We start from the raw sequence: 24,268 nt of genomic DNA, 5'->3' as shown, positions 1-24,268 counted from the left end.
ATCTAAGACATGGTTCCCGGGAATCCAGTGACTTCAGGTTCCATTTCCTTCCTTAGAGAACAATGAGCGTGACCCCACAGAGCCACTAGGGCAAAGCAGCTTCCTCCTGTAAAGAACTCCCCAGCCTCTATCTGAAATCACCCCAGAACCAAAGATGACCAAGTCTGATATGCAAGTCTGACGTAAAAGGAGCCTTCCAATCCAGCTAGGCAGGAACATTTTGGTTGAAAGCCATGAAATTCCTCCATATGGGTCTCTTTAAAACAAAGAAAAGAAACCCCTGGTGACCCTGAATCTCTAAGAGAACTGCTTTCTAAAGAGTCACGTTCTGAGTTGCCAGAATCCCTTTTCCTTTGACCTGCCTATCAATGTGCTGGGGAACTGTCTCTTCAGGTGCATGCTTTGAAGTTACTTAAATTTAGTTTTTAATTTTAAAGTAACACATGCTTGTGCAAAAAAAAAAAAAAAATCAATTCCAACTGTACAAGGGCATCAAGTAAATTCTCAATGACATTTGCCCACAGTCCCTGCTACACATTGCACATCCCACTCCACCCCAGCCTCTCTCCGTGGCTTCTCAGCTTCCTGAAATTCCTGAGAGCTGGGTGTTAAGTTTTGTTTTGTGCAGTCCCAAGGGAAATGATGCAGCCCTCCAAGGAGTTAGGTCAGGCAGGGGTGTGTAATTTAGGAAGGGGGCTTCTCACTCATTTGGTCACCTGTTCTAGGCATGCATCTTGAATAAGTCCCCTATAGCTACCTTGTGTCCTACAAGGAAAATGGAAGAAACTTTGACTTAACTCTTACATTTTGAGTGAAATGGAATGAGCAAAGAGCTTTCTTCCCTGAGATGATGTTCTGATCACTATAGCAGCTAACAGTCACCTGGTGGAGTGGTGGTGGGGATGCCACTCCAAGTACTTTATGTGTATTATCTCATGTAATCCTCACAACAAAGGGGATACTGTTATTTCTGCCTTTTCACAGATGATAAAATTAGGATAGGACCTCTCCAATACAACACAGCTTGAGGTGACAGAACATTTGATAGAACAAAGGAGGAAACTGGCACAGGGACATTGCATGACCTCCCAGAGGCTGCATGGCTAGTCAGTGGGGAGCATGCTCACTTCCAGCTCCTTGCTCCTCTCAGAGGTCACTGCAGGCCAACTAGCTCAAAACAGACTTGATGAGTGTCAGTCCTCTGAAAGAGTCACTACTGAGTCACCAAATGCCCCTTTCTCAAATGGGAGGTGGAAGAAAATGGAATACCTCACAGTCTCACAGTCTTCTGGGTTCTGGAGAAAAGAGTTGACCTCAATCTTTTTTCTTGTGCTAGGGGATGTGAACGAGCTGAAGGATATGGTTTGCCACCATGTTCCAGAGGCAAAGCTGGTGGAATGCCTTGGTCAAGAACTCATCTTCCTACTTCCAAATAAGAATTTCAAGCAGAGAGCATACGCCAGCCTTTTCAGGGAGCTGGAGGAGACACTGGCCGACCTGGGGCTCAGCAGTTTTGGCATTTCTGACACTCCCCTGGAAGAGGTAACACAGATATTCCAGCTGGTTTCTGTCAGGTGCCAGAAGAAGCAGTTCTCTGTGAAAGTCTAACACTATAGTGAAGTTTTATAGAAGCAAAAAGGCATAATTCCCCACCCAAGCATGGCAACTATCCTCATTTTTGGCTTACTTCCTCCTGCTTCTGTCCTCATGCATACATATTTTACGTAGTTGTGCTCACTGTATGCTTGCATTTTGGCATTTATAGGAGATTATGTTCTTAGATCAAAACCATAACACATTTTCTTCCCATGATGAAGCAATACCCTGCAAAATGGAGCCTGGTTAGATTTTTCTGAGAGTGGAAATACCTAAACCAAGTTCTTTCTCTTTTATTCCTTGACAGATGTGTTTGAAGGTCACAGAAAATTCTGATTCAGGACCTCTGTTTGCTGGTATGGTATTGGGGTGTGTGGCTTGCTACCTGCTTCTCTCACTCCCAGACTTTGTCTTGAAAGTCTAAAGGAAAAGTCACAAAACAGCCACACACACACAAATTCTCCTCCATAGTGTTTGACCCCCAAATAACAGGCATTTTGTATTCTTGGTGTCTTGGGATAACAAAGGAATGGGAGACTGAATTAGGCCTGGGTAGGAACATTCCAGATGAATCAGGGTTCTCATGGAGGTCAGATTGTTACTTTCTCTCCAAACTTATCCTACATCCTGAGCCTCTTGTTCTGCCATGTGGCCATTCTCATCTCTCATCCACCAGGTCTCTGATCCATTCTTGTTGCATGAGTGACAGCTAGCAAAGTCCTTTGAGATAATGGTGACTGTTATTACAACCCAGATGCCAGCTAGATTCCTCTGGTTCCTGAGAGATAAAGACAAAATCACTGCAAACCCTCAGTTGGTGGCATATGGACTTTGGAACTGTGGGGACCAGAATTCCTGTGAATTCTGGGATACCCTTCCATATGTGTAAGGCTGGAATCCTTCCATGATTTTTAACCAAACCCTGAGATCACAAGAGGCATCGTGAGTGGAGTAGGCTCCACTGCAGAGGAGGAAGATGGGGAGATGGAAGTGGAGGGGAGGTGACACGTCTGCCCCAACACAAACCACCTGTGATAGAACAAGAAGCATCCACCTGGGCTTTTAGAGCTCTCTTGCTAGGCCCCCTCTCCTGTTCACAGGCAAAGATGGGCAGCAGTTCTCCTTTGCTGCCTTGGGCTCCTGAGACTACCTGTGCCACTGCTTATCTCCTCCTACCCAGAGTGGCACATCATAATGTTTTCCCATGCAGAGTTTTCTCCCTGTAGGAGTTCTGGTACCAGCTTGTATGATAATGGGATTTTCATCTTGCTTCCAAGTGATCCCAAGTTTTTATTAGTTTTGCCTTGAACTACCAGTAGTCAGACATACCATGCCATATGAGCTCCAGCACACCCAAGTGGGTCAATCAGAGCCCAAAGAGATGGTCATCATGACACAGTGTGTGGGGAGGGGCTGTCCTCTGGGAAGGGTAGGAGCAGCTCACCATAGGGACCAGGCTTTCTCTGTGCCTTGTGGATACAGAAATTGATACAGTTTACCCAAAGCCAAAGATTTAGATTAACCAAGATCAGAATGCAAATATGCTAATTTATGTTAACAGTTGTGCTAAATTGAAACTTTAGGGTCCTTTATCTACACAGAATACTCCTCTTTAATAATTATTCTCCTGTTAGAAGAAGAAATTAGACCTGAAGACTGTTTTGGTCAGTAGGGACATAGAATAGGTTATTTCAAGGAGATAGTCAAGGGTAGAAGTTTATCCTTGGAGTAAAGCAGGCCAAACATCAAACCTGAGCTCCATAATTTACTAACTGAGTAGTTTGGGGTTAAGTACTTAGCCTCTTTGTACCTAACTTTCCCCATCTGCAAAATGGGATAATACTAGCACCTACCCTTTAGAGTAGTAGAGAGAATTACATGAGACAATGCATGTCAAGTCTTAGCACCACATGTGATCTCTAATCAAGACAGCGACACTCTCATGTCAGCATCTACAAGTCACCTCCTACCTCAGACTCTTGTCACTTTTTTACTTGACAAGCACCTAACATCCACTGTGCTATTTGATCATCATCACAAACACATGAGGCAGGTAGGGCAGGGAAGCTGAGCTCAAAGAAGTTGGGTGACCTTCCTAGAGCCACACAGGCTTTTAGGTCTTTCTCTCAAAGCTAGAATCCTCAGTTCTCTTTTCTCACTAGCTGCCCCCTTACACACACACTTTTCAGATGGCAAAGTACATTTGTTTTAGATTAGCTCAGTTTTAGAAAATGACATTTTCTGATCTTGTCCCCAAAGTCTGAAGTAACCCAAAACACCAAAAGGTCAGTGCCATTTCTGAAAGAGTAGTTCAGAGCCAGAGACTACTGGAGAGCACCAGAACCAGAGATGCTGAACAGGTCCAGAGCCCTTCAGCTCTGGTGGGGGGCGGGAGGGGGGCGGGCATGGGGGATAGTAGGCTCCTGTCTGGTTGGGGCCATCAGAGGACTGAGATGAGTCAGGCAGGAAAGGGGAGAAGCAACAGGGATCCCACCCCTGCAGAGATCAAATCTGGGGAGCCCAGGTCAGGAAGAGGAGGAGAGAACTGAGACTCTGATGCCTGGAGGTCAGTGAACCTACAGAACTTCCCCCATCTCTCTACGTGTAAGGGCTGGGGCTTCTTGTCACTAGGGCTGTCACATCCCAGGCCTGGTGCTTCATAGGTCCCCCATGAATGTTAGCTGAAGGGATGACTGAGCTGATCCAACTGTCTACAATTGCCCTTGTCCTGGAGAACTTGAGGCTTTTAGAAAGTAGCTGGGGACCAAACAGTGGTCCTATAGACTCTCCATGTCCACAGCAGATATTCTGCAAACAAACAGCAGTTAGTCACTATGAACTATAGATATAAAATAAATGGCAACTTGCAATGGTTTATAAAGCGCAAATACATGTGTTATCTCATTTAATTTTCAAAGTGATTTTGTGACCTGTTCTCATTTTCATTTCACAAATGAGAAAATAGATTCACACAGATTGAGTCACTTCCCCCAAATGTATACATCTTGTAAGAATCAGGATTCACCCCCAGATCTGCTAACTCCTACTTCATTGGTCTCTCTACTACTTCTCAGTGCCCTCTAAGAATTCAGAAAGAATGAAGTTGACTCTAATTTAATCTAATTTTTAAGTACACTTAAAATATATTCACTTAAGTAATAAGTGAACATATTTTGTTGTTTAAAGATTTAAATACCCAGGCTGGGGTTATAGCTCAGTTGGTAGAGTGTTTTCCTCACATGCACAAGGCCCTGGGTTCAATCCCCAGTACCACCCACCCTGCCCCCCCCCAAAATTAAACACCCAAAAGACTGATTCTCCTCTGAACACACCCCCATCATATCCAGCCTTACCAATGGTACCTCTGTTTACATGGTGGGCATTCTCTTAGACAGCAGTTACATGTGCATGTACTTAAGATGTCATTCATCTTTATGTATGCTACATGAACTTTCTAATATAAATATGAACTTATTATACAGATCATTCTACACCTTATTTTTTTTTGTACTGAGTTGTTTTAGATTTCTATGTTAGTGCATTCAGATATATTTTCTTCCTTTTAATGATAAAAGAGAATTTTCAAGCCATTTCAGGTGACTTATACCTGTATAGAATTTACACTGTACAATGGATTTTTAAAGAGATTTTTAATCTGCCTGGTCTGTATTTTGTTGCTGCTCTAGAATGAAGGGGAAATCAATGTTGCAAGAAAAATGGCACATGAGGTCCAGATCTTGTCTGGCTTTCCAAATTAATAATTTGATCTCCCAAACAGATGGCACTCAGACGAAAAGGGAACATGCCAGCATGCGACACCCCTGTTTGGTTCCTAGTGAGAAGGCCCAGCAGGCTGCCCAGAGCTCCAGCACCTGCTCCCCAGTGCAGCCTCCCCTGGAGCCACAAGACAGGGGCACGGTGCTTAACACTGGTCTGCGGCTAGTCCTCCAGCACGTGCAGGCGCTGCTGATCAAGCGGTTCCACCATGCCACAAGGACTTCCTGGCCCAGGTATTCCCAAGGGCTTCTTCGGCTGTGCTCTTTCACTCTGCCCAGGACCCAACAGGCCCGTGGGTACAAACACAGCCCGCAGCACCCTCTTTACATCCTGCCTACTTCACTTTCTCCCTGCCAAACCTTTCTTTTGATTCAGGGCGATAAAAGCCTTCTTTATGAGAACTGAACCTCCCTCATCAAAGAAAATGAAATAGTAGTGAATATGCTAATATTGTTCTTCTCTATTACAGAGAAAGGCAAAGTCATGTTTTCACTCCTTTCTACAGTGTCACTATATATGTGCAGGTCATTCTCCTCGTTTTCTGTTCTGGTTTTTCATTCAGGAAAAAGAAATTCTGCTTCAAAGAATGGGGAGTCATGTGACTTGCTCTTTGAGTTGACCTTCAACCTCTGGTTGAGCATTGCCTATATTCAGATTCTTTGATGGCCACAAGAACATTCTGTTTTCTTCTACATATCCTGACTTTGTACACCCTGCCTGTCCCCCCAGAAGCCCATCCTCCACCAGGGTCTGACCATGAGGCTGTGTTTATCATCTCTCTACCACAGCCGTGTGTCCATGTGTATTCTCCCACAGATGGTGCTACCAGTCACTTTTATCTTCTTGGTTCTGGTGCTTTCCATCATTGTGCCTCCTTTTGGTGAATACCCTGCCTTGACCCTCCATCCCTGGATATATGGGCAGTAGTACACTTCTTCAGGTGTGCAGACTTGTCCTCAGAGGACATTATTATTCTCCATGATGCAGGACTTTTGGGCCATATACTGCTTGACTTTGACTTCCCCACTTCCTTGGGACCTTCACCCATGTGGCAGGGGTCCATTGGTTGCCCTCAGAAGAGACCTTGATTAGCTCCTCTCATGATTTGTCAAAAATAACCAGTCCTCAAAGAGGCAGTGTGGTACAGTGGCGGAGCAAAGGCATGAGGGTGGGGGAGGCCTGGGTTCATTACATGGTCTCTCAGAGTCTTCATTTACTCACCTAGAAATGCAGGAAAACTGCACTTATTTTGCAGTATTATTATGAAGATTCAATGAAATAATGTGGATAAAGAATAACTTAGAATTAGGTTCAGTTCAAGTGATGAAAAGTCCAAACTAACAGTGGGTGAAACCAAAGGCACAACTCTTGCCTGTCCCATGTACATATTCATGTGGGTGGTCCATGATGTTCTGCTGCTCATCCATGCCAAGTAGGCCACCATAACCCTGGAAAAAATGGCACAGTCTACTTTTCAGGCAGCAAAATAGAAGAAAGGATTAAAAAAAGAGGGAAAAATGTGCAAATGTGTGCAAGGAAAACTTCCAGAAACTGCCACATAACATCTTCATTTACATGTCACTGGGAAGAACCCAGCAGCCAGGGAGACTGGGGCTAGAGGCTTTGTTCTGGGTGGTTTGTTCCCATTGAGAAAGGATGGAGCACTTCCACCTCAGGACCAGCAGCAGCAGTGAAAGAATGTTAGAGAAGGAAGGGTCCTGAGGTGGGAGTGTTCATCCCTAACTTCTAGTGTACATGGAGATAAAGTAGGAGTATTTTATTTGAAATACTTTTTAGAAAACAATTGATCATAAACCATCCCATGAATCAGCAATTGTTCCAACCTGGATTCCACCAGGGAAGCTTGGCATTTCCCCTGGATGCCATCACCAGCAGAGAAGCAGCCAGTAGAGTGGCAAGAGCCAGGACTATAGTCAGACAGATATGGGTTCCAATCCTAGGCCAACCACCTACACATTCTGCAACCCAGTGCATATTAGCCCACCTTTTGAACCTTGGTTTCTCTGTCTGTAAATTAAGAATTCCTCTTTCATAACAGTGTCAGGGTTAAGTGAGATCATGTATGTAGAGCACTTAACATGGTGCCTGGCACTCAGCAAGCATCTAGTAGGTGCTAGTTCTCCATCAGAGAGTGGAAAGTGAAGAAAGTGAACCAAGGAGGGAAAGTCAAATGGGAACAGCAAGGGGGAGATGAAAATGGAAAAAAAATGAAAAAATGGTGCATAATGATGGTGGTTTAATGCCCTCCAACCCCCCACTTTCTCCCCCTAGGTCACACCCTGGATAGAATGAGTGCTCTTGCCCAGGGCTGGTGACCAGCCTACCAAGTTGGTTAGCACAATAAACTCTATACTATGCATTCCTGAATATGAAGTATTATTGCCACCTGGAGGCCAAGCTTGTGCATTTTTGAATTCTCCAAAAACTTCAGATTAACTAACCAGCTTCTAGTCCTAGGTGTATTTTCAAAGTCATTTGTAAATTATAAGGCACTATTCCAATTCTTTCGTTTATGTCACACATTCATTGTGTGACAGCTATGTGCCAGAGACTACTCTGAAAACTGGCGACATACTAGCCAACAAGTCAGAGGAAGCTCCTGTTCTCCATGAAGTGATATCATACCAAGGAAAACAGAAAAAGTAAATAGTCCATCAGAAAGGAAGTCTCAGGCAGAGATGAGCACTATGAAGTGAACACAAGCCTATGTGGTGGTGAGAACTCAAATGTGAGCTGAGAGTGAGCCGTGTGCAGTTCTGCAGGGAGAATTTGCAGGCAGAGTGAACCACCAGTGCAGGTGGTTCAGGAAGGAGGGGTGCCCACTGAGAATGGGTGGGAAAGGGAGGGTGGCAGGTGAGTGCAGAGATGGGTCAGGGCCAGATTTCAGGGGGCCATAGGGCCTTGACAATGAGATTGGGTTTGACCCTAGAGTTTATTAGAAAGTGATAAGCAAGGTGGCTAAAATGCATGACTTGTATTTTGATCTGGAAGCTGAGTGGAGAATGGAACATGGAAAACCAAGGGTGGAGTCAGAATGGAAGTTTCTGTGTAGGCCTAGGTGAGGTCTAGATGGTAGCTTGGACTAGGGTGCCAAGATTGGAGCTGGAGAGATGCAAGTGGGTTAAGCCATCCTATCCTGTCAATGGTTTGGAGAAAGAGAAGAGGATCAAAGGTTACTACCATATGATTGACATGGAAATGAGGGTGCTCCAGTGCTTTATCTAATATTTCTTTAGCATCTGAATCCATAAATAATTTTTGGAGAAGAATAGCAATTTTACAAACTTTAAGGTCTCTAATTCCAAAGCGATTAATGTTAGTCTCATTGCCTCAGAGAATACAGTGCAGCACTGAAATCCTACAAAACCTTACAAACAGGAGCATTTGGTAAGAACAAGACTACTTGGTAAAAACATATCTGGCCCTTATAAGAGGCAGTTAAGAAGAGACCTTTGATTCTTCCCATCCCAGCCCCTGACAACATTGATCAGGGACAGAACAGTTTACCTATGACTATGGCAATGAAATGATATTTGTTTTCTAATGAGAGGGCCTCATCCATCAGAAAAAAGCAACTAAGATACATGCATGCAAAATACTGTGTGAGATTGATTTTGGTTTTCGTTTTTATGTTTAGGATATGAAAAGTTTAATCCAGGCACTATTAAAAGTGTTATCAGAAATGCATAGAGTTCATTCAATAATGTAGCCTTGTATTTTAACTAGTTAAAAGAAAAAAGTTTGGAGAAGAAAGAGAAGAGAAGCAGGAAGGAAAACTAAGAGGCAAAAGGAGAAAGAACAACCTTAGGTCCAGAGTGATAGTGCCCCTGGCGAGGGGTGACCAGGTTAGCTACAGTGGCCATACTCCAACTCTAGGTTATCATCTATCACTGCCCTTGAAAACGCCCATGAACTCTTCAGTAAGTATCTAGTTCTCTCATCTCTGCAACTGTTCTTATCATGCCCCAACTCTGGGATGGAAGGCCTTCAGCATCCCCTATCAGAGCCAAAAGTTTACAAGAGCAAGAGATCCTAAGGAACTGTGAGTCAGTCCCCACATGTCTTGGGTGTAAAGCAAAACATACTGCCTAATTTTAGTAGTATTTTCAGTTGCTTCCCCAACCAGAGCCCTAAACTAGGGACAAATACACTCAAATGACTAGAACACACCACAGATGGTGAAAGCAGCTGCTGCGAGGGCAGGGCCAAGCCAGCAGTTAGCAAAATGAACGCCATCCAAGCCCAGAATAACAGCAGTGTGCACAGAGTTGATTCAGTAATGCAGTAAGCAGCAGCCACTCTCCACAGCACATTTGCAATATGGGATTTTAGATTTTTTTTATTCACTGGTTGATGACAATGAAAAAGGGCCTGAACTCTGAGGTCTAGGGTTGGTATCTGCCTATTTCCCATCTTGTCATTTTTCCTCTGATTGTTGGAATTCAGGGTCTTACCTCTGAGTGAGGAAAGTCAGAATTTCCCCCAAGTGTGCAGAGGATCTCGTTTGTACAGGTAAAACAGTAAGGGCTATAGCCCTCACTCCACACTGGCATGATCATTGCCATGTTTTCTGGGTCTACACTGGGTACACCGGCCTGACATGTGAGCTGAGTATGTGGCCATTTGGAAGGTCCAGCATGCTGGGGGACTGGGGGATCCAGTGGTGAAAAACATCATTCCTTTCTCTGTGTGTTTCCGGACTTGGCCTCCAGGCTGGGTGGCTTCCACACTGGATGTCAGAAATTACTAAAATGGTCCTAAAGACTGAAACATCCCAATGATTATTTGGGAAGGAAAATTAATACTGTCATACTTATGATAGTTATTGCTTGATTTTTATTTTGGCTTTCAGCTTAAAGAGCAAATTCTGGGTTGATGAACAGAGGTAAGAGACTGTTATAAGAAATACAATATCAGATTATAAGCTTGAATTTTTCTTGGTCTATTTATTTTAGGCCTTAGAGAGTCTAGTCCAGCCCTAGAATTCACTCATTCCTGGACCATCCTGGAGGCTCACGTGGTTCCAGAGACTTGGAGAATCTTCAAAAAGTACTTTGGAGTGAGTTGTCACTCAGACTCCCTCAGGGACTAGGCTTATAAAATGAGTGCAAGGCTGATGCACCCATTTCCTGGGTAGCTTCTAGACTGTAAAGTGAAATTCAACTTTTAGAAATGCCACTAGAGGGAACTGGAATACCTCCACTGAAGCAGGAAGTGGAGGTGAAGGGGCAATTTTAGATCCTGACAAATAAGGATTTCCTCCTCTGCTTTGCTTTACCAGTGAATTTATTTTGTTCTATCACATTTGGCTTTTATTCTGCATTGAAGAGTTTTAAACCAGAGAGTGATACATTCAGATTGGTGTTTTCAACATGATCACTTGAGATTAGAGCAGTATGGAGGATGGAGCCAAAGACCAGGATCCCAGTTAAGAAGTTAGCAAGAGGCAGCAGGAGCTGCCGAAGCTGAGGTGGGCTGACAGGCATCAAGACAGAAACAGCAGTGTTTAGTCCTGTTTAGACAAAGATGCATTATAGTGGGACCACAAGTACATGAAGGACAAACATGGGGGTGGAGGAGAGTCAGGGAACACATCAAAGAGGGGTGACAGAGAGATAAAAGGCAAGTTGGAATTGGCCAGATGCTCAGAAAAAGAAAACAGCCTAGGAAGCAAGGCAGGGAGACCCAAGGGAGACCCAGACCTTTTGGAACTCCAGAAGAGATTCAGCATGGCTGGAACACGTCCCTCAAAGGAAACTCTGAGGAGAGGTGAAGTTGGAGAATAGCAGAGGCCAACCTCAGAAGGGCCCTATATCAAGGGTGAGATCCAGTCTTCACCTTGGAGCAGCAATGGGGACGAGCTAACAGTTGGTTTATAACTGGGTGTGATGACACACGCCCACAGTGGAGCATTCAGGATGCTGAGGCAGGAGGATGTCTTGAGCCTGGGAGTTAGAGGCCTGCCTCGACAACATAGTGATACCCTGTCTCAAAAAAAAAAAAAACAAAAAAACAAAAACCAGAAACAAAAACATTAGTTTGCAAAGGGAAGCAGTGTTGCTTGCTAGTCCAGAAAATACCCACTGAAGTATGCATTTTCCTACAGAAGCTGGGAGAGTCACAAGGAGGTATGAGGTTCCTTGCATGGATCTGAGGATTCCTTGTTGCCTTGTAGATATGGAGGAATTTCCATTGGAGGAAAACTCCCAGTGCTCCTCATCACTCATCTTGTTGGTTTTTTAAGTGAACTTGGCCAGATGATAAACGTGAGCGGGGTATATAAACAGATTGGAGATTTGAAATAGAAATTATCATGAGTGTCACAGAAAAACAAAATAAAACAGAACCCTCTTGCTTGTTTTTTATGGTTATCTAGGGCCCTATCACCAGAGAGGCCTCTAAAGAAATGTCTGATTTCCTTAAATATCTTGAAACTGAAGACAACATTAAGGTACTGGACCTGCATAATATGCCATAGAGGTAGAAAATCATGTGATGTGAATCTGTTATTTTATTGTTGTTTTTCCAGCATAATTAAATTCCATCCCTCTTCTTGCTGAAATCTTGTGGAATGTCTCCCAGCTGCCAAATCCTGCTTCATCCTCACCTTCTTTTTCCTGTTGTTAATTCTGTCCTAAAGCAACCCTTGTTATTGCCAATCTTGGGTGTCAGGTTGTGGCACAGCCTAACAAAGGTCACCTCTACCCTCTAGGTGTGGTTTAACAACAAAGGCTGGCACGCCCTGGTCAGCTTTTTGAATGTGGCCCACAATGCCATCTTGCGGGCCAGTCTGCACAAGGACAGGAACCCCGAGGAGCATGGAATCACCGTCATCAGCCAGCCACTGAACCTCACAAAGGAGCAGCTCTCTGAGATCACAGTGTAAGCCACCATGGCCCCCAGCCTCACAACTTTTTGGTCACCTCCTCCACTCTTTGGATTTTCACAATCATGAAGGGCAGGGCTGGATGGCAATGTAAATGCTTCATGGACCAAACTGCTTGGCCATGCTTTCTCCTCCATATTTATTTGGAAAGTAAGCTTGTATTTCATTCCCTTCCCTTTGGACTTTTGATAACAAGTTGCTCCTGCAGTCTACCCAGATGTTCTCCTTGCCAGCATGCAAAATGATTGCCAGAGGCTGAGAAGGCTCAGTGAAACTCTCCTCTCCCAGGCATGATCATCCAAGACTCAGCTGCTAATTTCCTCAGGTGGTCATACTTTGGAGCTGTAGACATATCTGTCTTGTTCAAGCTTAGGCTCTGAGGCACAGCCTCATTTAGTAAAAACATCCACCTTGTGCACTGTGCCCTGTTTGCTCTTTCTGAGAACTATGTGCAGGAGGAATTGCTGGGACTGTCTTTATTAGTGCACACTTCTTCTGGGAAGTTCATTTAACTACCCAGTATACCTTGAGTACTGCTGAACATGCCCAGAGTGTCTGCTAATTCTTGGGCCTTGATGCCTTTCTCTGGCCACTCCCTGGGTTCTGAACTGTCCTGTGTTAAATTCTCACTCAGCCCAAGTTTCCATACCTCCTGTCAAGCTGTTCAAATATAGATTGTGAGAGGCTAGTTTTCTGTGATTCTAAAACAGTATATGTTCATTAAATAAAATTTAGATAAAATTTTAAGAACTTATCATCTTTAACCCTACCTAGTTTAGGATATTGCCTGCAAGCATTTTTGTGCTCCCATCCGATCATGGTTCTGTGTGGTATGTGAATGATATTGGGGCTGTTATCAGTCAGGTGGTGATTTTGGCACATGGTGCCTTTGTGTACAGGTGCTCCTCTCTGCAGGTGGGCACAGATCTGCACAGGGACTGTGGCTTATACATAAAGTTCAGGCTGGGTTTCACCTCCTTAGCTAGATGTCTTCTATTTGGTCCAGGAAAGGGTGAATAGAGCCCAGCTGCTGTATAGCTGGCCTGCTCTCTTTTGCCTTGCTTATATTATGAACATTTCCCCGAAATGGAATTGAATATGATAATTTATTTCTTTTGTCAAAAGAATATATGACTGTCTTTATACAAAACTCAAGAGAATCTACAAATTATTTTTGCTTCCAAGAGCTTTGTAGTATGAGATTAATATAAATTTCAATTTCTATAGCCATAACAAATAGTTTTAAAACATAATAAAAAGAAAGGTTGTCTAGAAATGCTCACATGAAACAGAAAGGCAGCCTACAAATATCTCTTTAAACTTGACCCAGACTGATTAAGACAGTTAAGGGGAATGACACGCTTCAGGCTTGGGACTGGGAGTCTGGAGGCCATTATCTGGGTTGGGTAAGGACTGCCAGTGCCTGCCGTGCATCTTCTCCTGTTTATGCTCCTGTTTCTTCACCTTTCTCTCCCTGTATCTCTCGTCCTGCTGCAGGCTGACCACATCAGTGGATGCTGTCATTGCCATCTGTGTGATTTTTGCCATGTCCTTTGTCCCAGCCAGCTTTGTCCTCTACTTGATTCAGGAAAGGATGAATAAAGCCAAGCATCTCCAGTTTGTCAGTGGAGTGAGTGCCATCACCTACTGGATGACCAACTTCCTCTGGGACATTGTAAGTGTCAGGCCTTCCCTCACCTTCTTGGGCCCAAGGTGGCACTCAAGTGTGCTCTGACAGAGGAGATATTACATGGAGGGGTTCTTGCACTGCCCAGGATGCTGGAAGGTACTCAGCTAATAGCTTTGTGTGCTACTGTCCCTTGACATGGTCTTAGAAAGGCACTAGGATCCCAGAGCTGAGGAAGGCTGTGAATCACAGCTTCTCAACTGTGGACTGAGGGCTCTGTGTCCTGTGCTAAGGGGTTTTCTGATCCAATCACTGCACTGCAGGCAGGAGTCTGGCTTTCCCCAAAATAGTTTGGATGTGGGAATGGACCAAGGGGTTCTTCACCCAAAATCTCCTTCTTAAAATCCCACCTCATTCCCAAAAGCTTCCTTAGAGGTTCACCAGATGAATGTAGGATACCTAGTTAAATCTGAATAGAAACCAAGCTGGAAAAATAAAATGAAGAACTTTAGAAAGCTAAAGAAACATGAGGCCTGAGGCATGGGAATAAACCCTCTGATACTCCCTGGACCTCTGGGAGCAGCCTCAGTTCATACAGGGAGGCCAGACACTGGCTTCTTGTTTGGTTAAGGTTGAAAGGCCTGTGAAAGTAAAGGAGTTGGGCATTTAGGCGAAGATGTAAAGGACATTTTTCTTTCACCAGAAAAAAAGGTTCCTAGCTTCTGGAGTATTAATCAAGTTTCTGACATGCAAACTCACATGCCCACCATTTCATCTTCTAACTTGATTTTGAGAAAGCAAAAGTTAAAGAAGGGGCCATTTTGGGTGGTAGGAGCAGAAAGAGGGGTGGTAGTCTTTTTTAAAACCACAGAAGGCCTTGGTCAATCACAGTCACAAAGGAGGTTGGTAAGAATTTTATCAATGGGTCCTGGGTCCCCGGCCCAGACAGCCACACTCCCATATTTATGTTGCTATGGATCCCTCAGTCACAGCTACCTTTTAGTGGACAGTCCTAAACAAGGCCTTCCAAGCTGGCCGAAGATCTCCTGGAGAACAGTGCCAGCCCTGCCTTTCCAAATTCTTCACCACTCTCAGCCAAGTTTTGGTTTTTGTTGGATTGCTGCTGTTGTTGAACCCAGGGGTGCTTAACCACTGAGCCACATCTCCAGCCCCTTTTATTTTTTATTTTGAGACAGTGCCTCACTTAATTTCTGAGGCTGGCTTTGAACTTGCTATCCTCCTTCCTCTGCCTCCCAAGCCACTAGGATTACAGGCCTGAGCCACAAAGCCCAGCTTGGCTCAGTTTTAGCTGGCTCGTAACCCTCAGTGATGGTGCCGTTTGTGGCCACAACTCCAATCACTGCCTGTAGGACTTCTTGTGGTTACTTGATATTTGTAGCACTGACCCTTGGTGGACCTGCCAGTGCTGCTTCCTCTTTCCTTGGAGGTTCTGGGGCACTTCCAGCTGCAGCTCACACATCCAAATTCCCCTCAGTCCAACCCCAGCACCTTTCCCCTCAGTGTGCTTTTGAAGTTAGAAAAGGGCCACCCACACAAATTATAAATACATCTATTTGTAATTTGTCCCATTTGTTATGCCTAATTTAATCTCCAGTAAAATGTACATGGTTAATCTCATAACTCGGATTCATTCTTCTTGGTAATCCCTGTTCTGAGGTCAGAATTTAAGAGCACTGTCATTTAGGTCTTGTTAAGGACACAAACTCAACTCAGTTTCACTCAAAGTTCTGCTGTGTCTAATGTAAGAACTTCATTTACTCCCTACTGTTTCTGAGTTCCAACTGAGGGCCAAGAAGCACAGCATGTTCTAGGGAACCAAGCACAAGACATGGTTCCTGTTCTGTGGGACTTACAGTCCAGTGGGAGAAAGACAAATACCCAGATGTCATGATTCAGTGTGTGTACCACTAAGAGGCAAGTTGAGGAGGCATGCCTAACCCAAAGGAGATGTGACTAAGCTAATTTTTGAACAAAAGAATAGCAAGGGAGAGAGAAGAAAGGGCAATATAGTAGGAGAGTGTTCTAAGCAAGGAGTGGCATGGGAGTGAGAGACAGAGACAACCTGGCAAGTTTTGAGAGGTGCAACAGTGTTGTGAGTGAGCTCCACCATTAATATAGACAGAACACATTTATGTCTTTCCCCAATGTTAGAATTTATTGCCTAACAGTAAATTCACAGGCTACACCATGTTCAATGCCATTTATTCACCAGATACTCATAGTTCATGTGGTAGCTGTGAGCAGGGCAATCACAGGTTCCTTTATTCCATTTCAATCTTGATTACTAGTATCTATAACACTCAATTCAGACATAACAGTTTACACAATGATATAGAATTTAGGGAAAGGCTAAGAAAAGATTGACATGGACCACAGGGCTTCAAGAGCTTGCACCATAAGAAAAAGCAGAGAGAAAATAAAAATGCAAAAGAGTCACTTTGGGTGGTCTGATAAAATTAAGAATAGGCCCTAAAGACTCAGAGGGCAGAGCTGTCAAGTAGGCCACACAAGCAAGGAGATGGAGCTGAGCTGAAGTCCCAGGGACAGAGTTGTAGTTCGCAGCCTGTGACCTTGTGAGCTATTCATTATGATAAGGAGTCAGGTCAGTGTGTGTGGCTGTACCCCTGCCTTAGGTGCCCTTCCTATTATGTGTCCCAAGTGAGGGGGTTGCATCAGTTGATGGTCTGGTGTGTCTGATAAGCTCACAGGCCTGGTTTCCCTAGTATGGGTTTGAGATGCCCATGCATCTGTGTGCCTCCGATTTAATTCATTAAGCTCACAGATGGTCATTTTTTATTAGCACAATTAATTTGCTCATCAGTTCACGCCTTATGATTGTGCTGTGCAGCTGAGGGTTATTCTTTTCAGAAAGTTCTGGATATACAACAGCTGGTGGTTACCAATTTGTCCAGAGAGGTTACCAAGTCACTCTGCCTTGGCACTTGCACTCAAAACAGAGTAATTCAGGGTAAACTGCTGCTTTATAAAATGCCCAGCAGACTGGGCACTGCTATTCTATACAGCATGGAGTAACAGCCTGCTGACCACAATCACTTGGGCTAAGTAGGTAGGTTCTTCCAGGGAAGATGACAAGATAGTGACAGAGCCATATCCTGGTAGGCCTTATACTCTAGGCTAAGCAGGCTGTGGTGTATCCTGTGGTGTGCTTTGATTCTTAAACTTTAGTAAGCATAAGAATCACTGGGGGAGCTTGTTATAATTTTAGGTTTCTGAACCCTAAATGCAGAAATTTGGTTTCAGTAGGTAAGGGAGTGAACTCAGGGATTTGCATTTTAGTATCCCCCCACCATGAGTCTAATGAGAGGAGGGCTGGCAAATCCAGATGTAGGAGATATGAAGCCCTAAAGGGGCAGAAGGATCAGATCTGTTTCAGAAAAAATCTCTCTGGCAGAAAGTATTCCACATGTGCTCACTCAGCAAAGCACCCTAATCCTTTGATAATCCTGTAACCCTCTGTTGCCCAGGGGCTTCAAGGCTCATAGTTGACTCTGACAGTGAGTCTGCTAATCAGAGATGCCCTTGGGAGGCCATGAATGAGTGGTCCTGAATTGTTTGGCTTTGGGCATTGTATAGCCCAAAAGGCAGGGGCAGTGAGCGATGCAGATTATGAGCATGTGAAAGCTTTGGGGGCCCAGATCCACTGAAGGTCTTGAGGTTCTGAAGGACACAGGTTCTGCTGCGAGATGGAGCTTGGATCAGATCCCTGTCTAGTCTAGTTAGGGCTGCAGGAGCTCCTGGCAGGACAGAACCGATGCCCACTTAGTTAACAGAGGCCCAGGGAGGATTGGATATAGTCCATGAAGCTATTTAGTTGAAATGCCAATTATGTCACCTCAGAGGGCTGAACCCACTCATTAGTGTAGCCCTGTTTCCTGCAGCCAACGGTGAAGAATACATTGATTATTATTTTATGTTGGCTACAATAATGACATTCTAACTAAGAGCTTGACACTCATTTTTTAAAACTGCCTAATCCATTAAGCTAGATTTTTGCAGAAACTTCCTTCTTACAACCCAGTAGTTCTGAGAATGCTAAGAAACTCAGGCCAACTGGAGCTGGCTGATAGCACAGAAGGCGGGTGATGCTTATCCTACCTGTTGCTCATACCTAAATCCACCCCAGGTCTCAGTCCTTTGGGTATCCAACACCTGTCTCCTCTTACCATGCCTCTTCCACAGCAAGTTTCATCTTTCCTTGATTCAGGCAATGCTAGAGAGAGTGACATTTTGTTTCACATTCTACAGTCTCAGAGATGGGCAAGAAGGAAGTTTTGAGTTTATTTCTGGCTCCCTGCACTCAGAAAAGCAGACGTAAAATGAGCAAGAGGCCTCCATATAGATGGGCTGGAACTCCCTTTCAGCTTCTAACCAATATACTAACAACTCAGATCCACAGCCACCTCTTCACCAGCTGCTCTGATGGGGCCATTTGTTTCATGACTACTTCTCAAGTTTTTTTTTTCTTCTTATGCTTAAAAGGATTGCCCCTCACCAGCTGGATCCTGACTGGTACTTGCTGAGATTATGCCTTGTTGACTATCCAGTAGTATAGCGGAAGGTTATAGAGAAGAATATAGGAAAATATTCATATTAAGATGCTGTAAATAGTCATAAGGAGATAATCTAATTCCACCATTTGGCCCTTTTATGTCAAACTGCCTATCAGTCTCTTGGCCATAAACATTTAAACATATTTTTTGTATGTTATCTAATGTCATTGTGAATATGTAGTTGATGCCTAAAATATTTAAGAAATATCGATCTGATATCATTAACTAAAGGGTAAGTTTCAACATAGGTATCAAAAGTATCTATAATTAACAAAAAAAGTTTCTCAGAATCAACTTTTTTTTGTACTGGGGATTTAACCCAGGGGTGCTTTACTGAATTATAACTCCAGTTAACCCCAACCTTTTTTTAAAAAAAATTATTTCATTTTTAAATTTTGAAACAGGGTCTCACAAAGTTGACCTTCAGTTGCTGAAGACCTTGCTAAGTTACTGAGGTCTGATCTGGAACTTGTGATCATCCTGTCTTAGGCTCCCAAGTTGCTGGGATTACAGGTGTGTAATCACCTTGCCCACTGGAATCAACTTTTAATGTTTTGATGAAAGCTTGAAGAGATGGCTACCAAAGGTACTCTTCTAAAGAAATAATGCAATGGCATAATTACAACTCGTTGAAAGGAAGAACTGAGTAGTTGGCTGAGTGTTATCTGGCCAAGCACCTTCATGCCTTGGTGTAGAGTCCAAGGGCTGATGGGTCAGGTCCATTCAAAGAGGATGATCTTTCTACTGCCTATGACACCTAAGGACAGGAGCTTGGACCTGTCCCAGTGGGTGAACGCTGTCACCAACCATTCACAGCTGGGATGAAGAAACCTGAAATTACCAGAAAACATTAAGATCTACAAATTGGTTTTAAGTGAAATAAGTTTTTAATTAGTTATTAAAGTATATGTTTGTACATCATACACCTACTTTCTCAAAAATAAGACCAGACATATCAGGCGTGTTCACATAGATGAAATGAGCTTATGTCAATTTATTCTAGACATCAATATCCTAAATCTAATTAAAAGGATTACATTGGGGCTCAGAGAGATTCAAGATCATATAACTGATAAAGGGCAGAATTGAGATTTACCCATATCTGTCTCCACTAGTTCCCATATTCTTTCCAACACGTTTTATTTCCAGCCCATCATATCTGTGATACCTGGTTTGCATCTTTACCCAGAAGACATGGCTATTTCTCAGTCTTATGATAAAGAATTTCTACCTAGTATAAGCAAAAATGACAACAAAAAAACCCTAGTTATTGCTCATGTGGTGTACTCACCTAGGATATCTCCTAGAACATTGATACTTCTACCATCAAGACCAGAACCAAAGGTCAGGGGCCCCCTGCCATACCCTCACCCTTCCCAAGTGGCCTCTGCTTGGAAACCCCAATCAGAGACACAGAATGAGCTTTTAGACAGCAAGTACCAGAGGTGAGTTTCAGAAAATCAATGTATTTACACATACAGAGACACTCAGCCAGCTGGGCTGCTCTTCATCTTCACAGCTACATGAACAGCCCTGGTGTGCTGCAGTGCCAGGCGCCATCTTGACTTGTTACAGACCCTAACACTGGTGCATCTGGCTGACTCCTCTCAAGAGAGGGTATGCAGAAGGGTAAGTTGAGTTCTTCCTCTTTCAAATTGCCATCTCAGCTTATAAACTCTGACTGCCCCTTGCTTTAACAATCATGTTGCAAAAGCTGTGACTCTGAAACCTCCTTACTGTAATCAGAGAAGGTTTAACACACACAATAGAAATAGAAGGAACACCAATTTGTCTGGTTTCTGTTATAATCTGAAAGCTTTCAAAATAATCCTATTGGGCTTTTCAGATGAGACTGTCCATCAGAAACTGAAAGGAGATTCAGTAGAGACCCCCTGAGATTCAGGATCTAAGTAGAGCAGCCTGAGGGACTCAGATGACAAAGGTTACTCTCACACAATGAAGAGATGGCCCTTTCCCCACTTCTGCCTGAAACTCAGCATCTCACTCTGCCTGGAGAGGAGAAGACAGCTGGAGACAGCACCTGGGGTATGGTGTTCGTGTTTGACCTCCATGAACTCCTCCAAGTTCTATGAACCTCAGAAACACAGGAGTGGGAACAAGATGGGGGAAGAGAATCAGAGAAGTCACCACGTGGAGCTACAGCCAACACAAAGGCATGTGGACACTTAACGCACCACTTTAGGTACTACCAGAAAAAAACTGGGGGACATTTTGAGAGTCCTGAGGGCCTGTTTTTACTTGGGTGAAGGACAGTACTACTGGAAATGTATACACATACATCTCTTTTAAAATCTGGAAAGATAATGTTTTGGGGTAGGGAAAGTGAGATTATGCTAGGGAGCTTTCCCTACCTTTAGTTTCAGAAACTGAATCATACCGAAGGTAAAAAGCTGGTTTGGTGTTCACTGTGAAGGTCCAAGGTTAGCTATTATATCTGGCCTAGAGGTCTTGCTCACAGAGCTCTTAGAAAATCTTTGTGACTTCGTGGATTCACCTTGCATTCAGTTTGTCTCTCACATGCTTAGATTGCAAGCAAGAGATAGGACCAAGGTGTCAGGCCCTGCTGCTCTCATGAAAATGTCCCAGCCTTCATTGAAACACACAGGACCTGGCATGGCTTTCCTCTCCATCCTGTGCCCCTCTTCCAGCTCTTGCTCCAGGCACTAAACTAGGTGTAATGAGCTCTCTAATCTGGGGCTTCTCACCCTACACCTGTCCCATAGCATATTTTTTGGTTTCCAGCTGCCTAACTATTCCCTGTAGAATCCTCCCTGAGCACCCTGGGTTAGGTACCATCAGCACTGCTTCTGGAACACCCTGAGGCCATCTGAAGAAAAATCACTTTAGAATGGTTGCCTGATTGTGTGTCAGTGTCCCCACAGCAAAAGCTGTAGTATTTACCACAGTTGCCTCTAGGTCTGGGCAAAAGCTTAACAAACACTGGCTGAATGAGTAACCTGGTCTCGCCCACCCCTTCAGGCACCATTATCAGGTCAGGCACAGAGCATCCCCTGGTTGCACTCCCACTTGCTCAACCACAAGCACCACGAAGTTCCCAGGGAAAGATGGTGGCAAAAGCACAACAAATAGCCACACTTTCTGAAATTTCTCTTCCTGGAAGACAAACTTCAACATAAAAATAGTAAATTGCCAGCAGAAGACATTGAGACTGCAGATTCCCCCACCCAAAGTTCTCAATGCGTCAATTTTCCAGAAACAAGTAGAGGTTACAAGGCCTGGCAGGGTAAAGGAAATGCACCAGAGGACTGCAGTTCTAGCTCCGACTCTATGCCAAACTGCAACTTTGAGCAAAGTGGGCCATCTCACAGGCCCGGATGTTCCCGGATCCTGTAAAGGGCTGGGTTAGGTGCTGGCTAAGACCCTGAGAGGGGACTGAGATTAAGTCTTAGTCTTTGACCTCACACTATACCACAGAAATTAATAGACGTTGAATTAATTTAGAAAAATTAGCAGTTTGGGGGGAAGGTTCTTTGGGGAAAGGGATGGCAAAGCACAGAAAGGGGCACTTGTGCATTGAAACCTGCCCTCCAGAACCAAAATCAGCTGGTATTTCAAAGCCTTGGCAGACCCTTTCGAGGTCCTTTTAAAGGGGCGTGTGAAGAACCCAGCAGCGCGGCCGCCCTTGGTGGAGAAGCGGGGCCTCGAAGGCCAGTAGCCCACCAATGGCACGGGCTGAATGGGGGTGCAGTCCTGTCACCGGCAGGGGGACACCTAGCGCGTGCTGCACTGCCACCCGCACCGCTTTCCGCTGTGCGCCCACCCGCTGTTACTCCCACTGCAAGCCCGGGGCCAATCACCCGCAGGCCGAAGTCCCGCACTCGATTCGCCCCCCCAGCCCCACGGGCTGCTCGCCGCGAGACTAGTAACCGTTAGGAAGCGCTTTGCCGCGTCGGGATTTCTGCTTAGTCATTGTCTTCTAGGAAACAGTTCCTCAGTTTAGAGTCAACTCTCCTGCGGCGGCGGCAGAAGCCAGAGACTCAGGACCCCAGCCTCAGCCTCAGTTTTAGCACCTCCGTCCAGGCCGCCGCTCCGCTGCCGTCTGGCCTCCTCCCGCCGGAGCGCACTTCGGGCTCCCGCCACGCGGGGTCGGAAGCCTCGCGCTCTCCCCTGTGGCCTCGGAAACCGCGTCCTGTGAGGCGGCCGCCTTCCCGCCTGGCCCCTCGGGTGGCCGCTTCCATGGGCACCGACAGCCGCGCGGCCGGGGCGCTCCTGGCGCGGGCCCGCACCCTGCACCTGCAGACCGAGAACCTGCTGAGGAACTGGGGCCGCCTGCGGAGGAAGTGCCCTTCCACGCACAGCGAGGAGGTGAGGGCCGGCGAGCGCGTCCGCGCAAACCCAGATTCTGGGGCAGGCTGCGGGCCAGGGCAGGTGAGGAGGGAGGGCGCGCCTGGGCGCCGGGGGTGGGGAGCTGCGGCCGGGGTTGGCGCCACCTCTCGTACCATCCTACTGTCGGGGCCGAGAATCCTAAACATTTAGCGAGTGCAGCTGCACAGCTAGTGCCACCTCTGCCACTGCTCGAGGCGGATAGCAGAACTCTGAGACGCACTGGATCCCTCTGCCTGGCAGGGGAGTCCGGGGAGCGCCAGTACGTGGCGGGGTGCCACTCCCCCTCTCTTCCTCCCTTCCCCAACTTTTCCTTTCCAAAGGATTATTCCAAAGATTAACCTTTGGTAAATGAAATACTATTCACAATACGCTTAACTTTGATCATGTTGATATTATTGCTGTGAAGCAAATCTGCCGCATTTTATTTTCCCGAAGACTGATCACCAGTTAGTTGGAGGTGGCAGATGTTAATCTGGAAGTATGCACTTGCTACCCCTTTGTTGCTGACTGTTCCTGAGCCATTGACTGCACAGGTAATTGGTGGCACGGAATAATTTTTGTACTTGAAAAATCCCAGTGTATCTGTGACTTTATGTTGTGTTGGTTAAATGTAAAAATAATAAAACAAAAACTTTAGGAGCCATGCGACTTTGGGAAAGAAGCTTCAAAGTTGGGTGCCACCTTCTTCTTCAGGTTGTTGTGAGAATTAAGAGATTATATATGAAAATGCTCCATATAACCATCAGAAAGAGAAATCTTAATTAAAAGAACCAATTGCCTAAACCGTCAGGTTATGACGTTATCAGCTGTTCAGAGTCAGTTTTAGCTATGTTTATATGAGAGCTGTTGTCCACAGACCATACAGTAAGTAGCAGTTGGTATGTGTGGGGAACCAGCACCTTTCAGGAGGCAGAGAACTCACTTTAATATGCACCTGAATCCCTACCCTATTCTGTGTTTGGGTTCCAGTTTTGTTTAAACCACTCACTTTGACTCTTTCTCTGAAAGATAAGTTATTTCTATATTTTGTACATAAGAGCCTTAATTTCTTTCATCACTGATAGTGATGATCAGTGTAGCTGGAAGATCTGCATGTATTTTGATAATATTGGGTGAAATTTTCTCTCTCATTATTGTAGAGTAGTGGCTTTCAAAGTTTTTTACTCCAAATGGTAAGAAATGTATTTTACTCATGCATTCATAATTTTATATTTATATCTGTGTATCAATATAACTGAAACAGAGATCTCACAAAAAGATGTTAACTCTTGTACACTGAGCCATCTTGATTTTTTTCTATCTTGTTTTTAATTTTTTTTTTTTAAACACAATGCTGGGGATGGAACTCAGGGTCCCACACATGCTATGCAAGGGCTCAACCACTGAACTACACTGGGACAA

At 44.7% G+C, this 24,268-nt stretch overlaps 1 protein-coding gene across 1 annotated transcript in view; it reads left to right on the top strand.

Moving 5' to 3' along the window:
- LOC143404351 (retinal-specific phospholipid-transporting ATPase ABCA4-like) overlaps window positions 1-23,017 on the top strand; it is a 113,095-nt gene extending 90,078 nt beyond the window's left edge. Inside the window, 13 exon segments of the mRNA XM_076862543.1 lie at window positions 1,337-1,542; window positions 1,904-1,952; window positions 5,375-5,584; window positions 5,587-5,606; window positions 6,190-6,296; window positions 7,932-8,007; window positions 8,729-8,829; window positions 10,244-10,279; window positions 11,570-11,669; window positions 11,771-11,845; window positions 12,107-12,276; window positions 13,778-13,955; window positions 22,448-23,017. Of these exon segments, the coding sequence (XP_076718658.1) occupies window positions 1,337-1,542; window positions 1,904-1,952; window positions 5,375-5,584; window positions 5,587-5,606; window positions 6,190-6,296; window positions 7,932-8,007; window positions 8,729-8,829; window positions 10,244-10,279; window positions 11,570-11,669; window positions 11,771-11,845; window positions 12,107-12,276; window positions 13,778-13,955; window positions 22,448-23,017 (1,898 nt within the window).
- The last annotated feature ends 1,251 nt before the right edge of the window (window positions 23,018-24,268 follow it).

Source organism: Callospermophilus lateralis, chromosome 7 (assembly GCF_048772815.1).
Source record: "Callospermophilus lateralis isolate mCalLat2 chromosome 7, mCalLat2.hap1, whole genome shotgun sequence".
Classification (NCBI taxonomy): Eukaryota; Metazoa; Chordata; class Mammalia; order Rodentia; family Sciuridae; genus Callospermophilus; species Callospermophilus lateralis.
The sequence above is the reverse complement of the archived record's forward strand: the minus strand, read 5'-3'. Positions and strand labels throughout refer to the sequence as shown.